Here is a 6,591-nt window from a genome sequence, read left to right on the forward strand (position 1 = left end):
TTTTTGAAAAAAAAGCAACATTTATTTAAGAGGATCCACATACTTGCATGACCATGGTTAGCTTTAAATTAGTATGAAAGGAGAGACAACTAAAAGACGGTGGGTGAATACGATGACCAGTCACTAAATCCTGGTAAAATCTTGTTTCTTGCTGACGAGATTGTCCCGCCTGTCAATCACTTTCACAGGAACACCAACCAAAACGCTGAAGTCCTATTCTGAAAATCAAACCGACGAGTGAATTATGAGAAACAGCATTTTATGTGACTGGCATACAAAAGCTCGCTGCACTGCCAGTCAAACCAGCATTCACACGTATTTGATGATAGAAACAATAGAACAAAACAATTATCTAACCCGTCATTTCCCCATTACAAAAGCTTTAAAACAAAGAATACTTTCAACAACTGTATGAGTAAATCATTACCAGCATAAACCTGCTGGAGCATGTAAGGTTTGTACAGACAGAAAAAGTAAAAATTCTCGACATGGAGGTGAAAGAGGTGGTGCTGGATGGGGTTTCCAGAGCGCTACTTGGGAGGGTCTGTGTTGATGCCGTATTTCTCTTTTAGAAGCTTCAGCTGTTCCTCTTTCTTCTTTGTGTCCATCTTCTGGAAAGCCTGCAAAGAGAGACGATAAAGCAGAGAAAACCAAATTAAATTTGGAATAATTGCATGAAAGATAATAACCTATAATGTTCTTCAATTTCCAAAACTATATTTTTGTTTGATATTTACTAGAGCATTTTCCATGATTTCCCTTTGCTTTGACCTGATGATGCCTACAGACACTGTAAAGCTCATACATACCCTGTTTGCATTATAGTAGAGGACCACCAGGTAACGGTTGCAGACATTGAAGCCTGACAGATGGTCGCAGGCGTTCTTGGCGTCAAAGATGTCTTCATAAACCACGTAGGCTGTTCCTCTTGATTCAGGTGTGTTGCCTCTGAGAAGCGATAAGAATAAAAGCGTATCCCACAGGTATTTAGGGGAAAGTAAAGTGTACATGTAACAGAAAAAGACATTTTAATGGAATTGAAGCAGTTAAAGAAAAAAAAAATACATACATGTAAATGTATATATAAGTAACACTGATTTCATTCTTACTGATCTATAAATCTGTGCAGCATCAATTGTGGTCTAATATGTTCCGACCATCCTCTTTTAGGCAAAGTTTTCCTGCTATCCCAATAAAAGTGAGATTCACATCAATCTGCTGTTTTCAAGAGATACAACATTTTCAGTGGCTACCTGACTCACCAATCTGAGTAATACAGATGGATAACACCCATGGGAGTTGTGTGTGTGTGTGTACCTTTATAATACCACAACAAAAATTTGGCCCAATTGTGTATGTGGTCTTAGATCTGATGCTTGTGTGTCTCAGGGCCAAACGACTACAATGAAAAGGCTTAACTCATCATCTTCATCTTGTTAAGTACTTCATTTGGCCCATGTGGCCTACGTGAACCCCCCCAGATGTCTACAGTGAATAAACACTTACGTTCTGATTTGGCGTATTGGTCCATATTTCCCGAAGATATCATACATTTCCTCAGCTGTGATCTTGTAAGGAAGATTCCTGACGTACAGGATTCTGTTCACCTCAGGAGGTAATCTTATCTGCAGCACACAGCAAGAAAAACCGACTTTAACACATTTTTACATATTAGTCAATGAGGATGCAATAAACCTGTAACAGCCGACACAACGTAACGACCGCTACTAAGGCAATTCCAATTAAAAATACCAGTTCATGCCACACATATGGTTTATTTTCAGTGTTTCTCAATCTAATGGAAACGTTTAACCTACACGGCGGTAAAGGCTACAATTGTCTTTAGCTCTTTGACTCGTTTCTTTGGGAAATGACCATCTTCTTGGCCATCAACTCCATATTAATAATTATTTTAGTTTTCTAGAGGCCATATCACCTAGCCATTGATTAGATTAAGTTACTACTGTGTTGAAGCACCAATGACCAAGTTAAGCTAGCTAACACATTATCGGTTCTGAGGCAACGATGTCAAAATGTTTACGGAAGTGTACACGTTGCCACATTTCTAAAATAAAGTTTCAGCCCGCAGATGGTCCCAAATAAGTCAAAAGATGTGTTGTATTGTCTGTCAAAAGCCGTCTCAATAAAAAGCAAGAACGCGGAAAGTTTTAACATTAACAGTGTGATTGTTTTCAATTCGTTAGCATGCTAACAGTATGCTAACGATGGCTGGCGCTAGCTTCTAGCCTAACCAAGCTCATATTATTAGTTATATTAATCACAGAATACACCCGCCGAATCGCTCGAACTTACATTAGCGCGTTTCGCTGCTTGCATAGCCATGGTGAAATATTTGTATGTGTAAACCAGACGGCTGAACAACAAACACGCAGTTTCTCAGCTCTTCGATCTCTTCACTCTTCCCGTTAAAATGGCAGCGGTCGCCAGCTGGTGACGAACTTCCGGTTTCCGAGTGAGCTACCGGACGCAAATACGGTGCAGTGCTGCCCCCCGCAGGACGACTGTGGACCTTACTACAGAACTTGTCCACCAGTGATCCTCAAGGATGCTGAGGAGACCAACGCTGATGCTAAAACCACAATTGCTTTGTTTACAAAACCAACAACGTATAAACAAAACTGTACAAGAAGATGACGATATAAATACATTTTTGAATTTACAGGGAATGAATTGTTTTGTGCACTGACCACATTGAAAAAGTAAGACTCCAAACAGTTTTGGACAAAGCTTGAGCCTGTCATTGAGCCAGAAATACGACAGTTTGAGGAGAAGTTGGGAAGAGAGTCCTGGTCAACTGTTGTGATGTATCATTTACCGGACAGGGCTGTAATGCAATGCAATGAAACACAAACAATCAAACTATGTTGAAGGTGTTTATTCAAAAGTGTAGAGTTTATTTTTTTTGACAAAGCAGACACACGTTCAGTGGATGTACATGCATGTGCAAACACGAAAAGCCCTTATAACAACTAAAATTCATATCTAAAAATCATCAAAGAGTTGACTAATGTCCCAATTCCCATACTTGACATTTTATGGACCTTATAGTGATGAAACACCTCCAGGACCACCTCAGAAAACTACGTTACAATTGTAAATTGATCATTGACATGCATGAAAGGACAATATGCCTAATTATTTGATTACTGGGTGTGGCCACACAACAGCAGTATAAATATCACATCGATATTGCATGACAAAAACTGGATCTGATAAGATGCACGCGCACATATCTTACACATCTTCATCCATTCCCCTGGCTGAATTCAACCACTAGGAGGAACCATTGCACCATAATGAACTGAAGTTAAACTTATCAATGGCTTATGATCTGTGCGAATCACAAATTTCCTTCCATACAAATACTTGAAAAAACCCTATAGGTTTCTCCTCGGTGAGCTAGTACTGCTCCACACACATTCTGCCTTCTCCAGTCACCTCACCTGGCACATCTTCAACACCTGCACATGGACTGCCATGATTCACTGTGATGTACCATTGATCAGCAGCTCATTTATATGCACAAATATTCATGTGGTGTTCTGCATTGACAATTTGTGGTTGAATGTGGGCGTGTAGAAGGCGGGGCTGATGAGGCTGATCCACATTTCCAGGTGGACTGTGATTTAGAAAGGGAGCATTGTCTGTAGGAGTGCGTACACATGGTTTTATGTCTGGTCTGATCTGGTCGAGCCGATCTCATCCTCTGAACTGCACGGCCATGGCTGAGGAAGGAGGAAGGAAGGTGAGCGAGTCTTGGAAGGTGAAATCTTCCTAATATGTTGGCAGATCATTTTAAGTAATATTTTTCCCATTTTATTGCTGTTTTTCTTGTTTTGTAGAGCTGTCTTTTTACAGCGTATACACTGACGACCCCCACCACCACATACAATCAGAAAAAACTATAACCTAAATAGTGACCTTAATACCTGCAGGAAGTTTGTGAAAAACTAGCAATGTGTATAAAATTTCCTGTGTATATTGCAATGTATCAGTGTATGTACCTTATATTTTAAGTAACCCTTAAATGTAGTCGTGTGTGTATGTGGCTAGCTGAATCCAGCACAATAAGATTCTCAAATAAGGTAACCTGATATTCAAAGACTCTTGTGGAACCATTAAACAGTATATGTACAAAAACCTGTGGAACTTCCTGTTCACTGAGCTTTGTTTCCACCATAAAGACTTCCGCTGATACTGAGAGGCAATAAAAGACAAATAGCAAAATCCTCCATTTAGTGGATGTTTATTTTCTTTGTATTTCTTTTTACATGTGTAGTTGTTTCTTCTCCCAAGAGAGCAAGCCGGCACTGGTACAGTACAGAACCATCTCTACAGCAGGACCATATTCAGCTCCGGTCTCGGTGTCACTGCTGATGAGACGAGGCGGATTCGTTCTGCTGTCCAGCGACTGGAGGGCGACAGTGGCAAGGAAAAACTCCCGCTGAGGTGGAAGAAACCTTGGGAGGAACCTGGCTCTCTGGGGACCCGTCCTCCTATGGGCTGTGGGACCTCCGGCTGCTCCTGCGTCACGGGGCGTCTGCTGTTGTCCGTCCTTCATTGGTCTTCGAGGTCGTCCTTCGTCGACCTACATGTTCACCACCTGGAGAGTGACGACACAGAGGGAATGAAAAACTTACCTCCTCGTTTCCCTGCAGATTTTCCTCTGGACTGGATGACGTTAAGAATCCCGGCACTTCTCATTTGGCTCGTGGAGACTTATCCTGGTGTCCTCTCTTGATGGCCCTCTTCAGGAGCGTCCCACCTTACACCTGAGGATACAAATAAAACACTGGAAATACACTGCTGGTGTGTCTGCCGTCTTCTCTGTAATATTTATGACGAGTTAACGTGGCAATAAGCTAGTCTATGTGAACAGCGCTGCGCTTCTTACATGTCTCTTGTAGAACAAGATGTAGGCCGACTCCTTCCGCAGCTCGCAAACAGCCTCGCCGGTTGTTTTGACGACCTCCGAGTCGTTGAAGGTGAGCCAGCGATCCGTTGGCTCGTCCGGAAGGCTGTCTGGATGGACCCCGTCACAGATGTAGTGTCCTAATGGGAGAGGGATTGTTGTAAACATTTGAAGATACAGTAGAGTTAGCGTACTTCAACTGATACCAGACAACAGCGATTTAGCGTGTATTAAAATCATGAAAAAAATCAAGAAACAGATATAATCAGTTCCAGTACAAATACAATGATCGATGGAGGACTACAGAGGGTCCCATTCAGCCCTCAGAGGGTGGTTATTTTACCTGATTCTCCGGAGAAGCCAAAATGGCTGATGGCGCTGACCAGGCTGTAGCAGCCGCCACCCTGAAGAGGAACACAGTAAATAAGAGTGAGCTTCACACGCAAAACGAGAGCACACACACGGTCCACATATTTACTTTACCGTCAGCCTGATGCTTCTGTTTGTGCTCAGGTGAGTTTAATTGTGCTTTACCTGTTTGGAGGACACCACTATGTCCCTGAGGAGCACGATAGGGTCATGCACCTTCACCAACTGGAAGGAGGGAGTGAAGCGGAAGCGCTTTAGGTGCAAGATGAGCACTCTGTAGAAGGAGACAAGAGAAGAGAGGGGGAAAAGTACAAGATTGTCTGCGAGATGATCATTACTTTACATGTGTTTTCTGTGATTAACGTTTGTTTCATGTGAATCTATCCTATGGGATAGTGGAGCCCAGTGTGGGAACCACTCAGGCGTTAACTCCTGGGATGTGTCGACACTCACCTAGGCAGCGTCTCGAAGGCCGTCCTGTGGCTCGACGTCTTCCCTCCGCACTCACATTTGTACTCCAGCTCTGTTTCCTGCAGATTAGACACAACAAGCTGTGTTGTAAACCGAGTAACGTGTCCACACACAAACAGAACCTGTGTGTGTGTGTGTGTGCTCAGTCAGTGGTGATGTAAGTGAACGAAGAGCTTACCGCCATGTAATTTTCGAGCATCTGTTCCACAGAGCTCTCAGGAACCACGTCCAGAGACAGGTTGGTGAACACCTCTTGTCTTTTTGACTGGGCCCCACACCTGCACATGAAGGCAACAGCACACATGTAAATACGCCGTTTGATAAATAAACGGCTGGAGAATATATCATGAAACTGAGAATATGGATTACAGTCACAACAATCAAAGATAAAACAGTGTGTGATGTCTGTGTTGGAATGTTTTCTGGTGTTTAGGACTACAACTCCTCTGTTGTGTCCTAAACTGATATTAAGCAGGGGTCACTTGTGAGACTTTCGTACCTTTTGCATGTCCTGGTGTTCTCCATCTTGAACACCAGGTGATCTTCAACCGGGCAGGTGTATCTTCTGCCCATGCTGGCTGCGATGTTCTGCAGCAGAGGGGACAGGCTCCTCATCTGGTACAGGACCGAGGTCAGGAACTCCAGAGCGTCCTGAGCACACGCAGACAAACGGAGGTGTTTATACACAGGAAACGCACAGAAACTATCAGGAAGAGATGAAATAATAAAACATAGAACCAGCGGACTCACTTTTTGTTGCCAGTCTCTGAACTCCAGCGCCCGGACCGAGACCACCTCCTGAAATGAGCGCAGGAGGG

General features: G+C 43.1%; 1 protein-coding gene across 1 annotated transcript; it reads right to left on the reverse strand.

The window, feature by feature from the left end:
• Positions 1–2,440, reverse strand: sf3b6 (splicing factor 3b, subunit 6). Its single transcript, XM_070925851.1, has 4 exons — positions 2,314–2,440; positions 1,507–1,625; positions 810–948; positions 1–620 (listed from the first exon to the last, which is right to left on the reverse strand). Exons 1-4 carry the CDS (start codon positions 2,341–2,343, stop codon positions 531–533), a joined length of 378 nt encoding a protein of 125 aa, XP_070781952.1. The 5' UTR covers positions 2,344–2,440; the 3' UTR covers positions 1–530.
• Positions 2,441–6,591: the final 4,151 nt, after the last annotated feature.

The sequence above is a fragment of the Enoplosus armatus genome, chromosome 19, assembly GCF_043641665.1.
Source record: "Enoplosus armatus isolate fEnoArm2 chromosome 19, fEnoArm2.hap1, whole genome shotgun sequence".
Taxonomy (NCBI): Eukaryota; Metazoa; Chordata; class Actinopteri; order Centrarchiformes; family Enoplosidae; genus Enoplosus; species Enoplosus armatus.

Bases quoted from the DNA above. Each gene is read 5' to 3' on its own strand.
- sf3b6 (XM_070925851.1), bottom strand. From the start codon at position 2,343: ATGGCTATGCAAGCAGCGAAACGCGCTAAT. The intron at 949-1,506 runs GTAAGTGTTTAT...ATCGCTTCTCAG, and splicing joins CCAATACGCCAAATCAGAAC to AGGCAACACACCTGAATCAA. The intron at 621-809 runs GTATGTATGAGC...CTCTCTTTGCAG, and splicing joins TCTACTATAATGCAAACAGG to GCTTTCCAGAAGATGGACAC.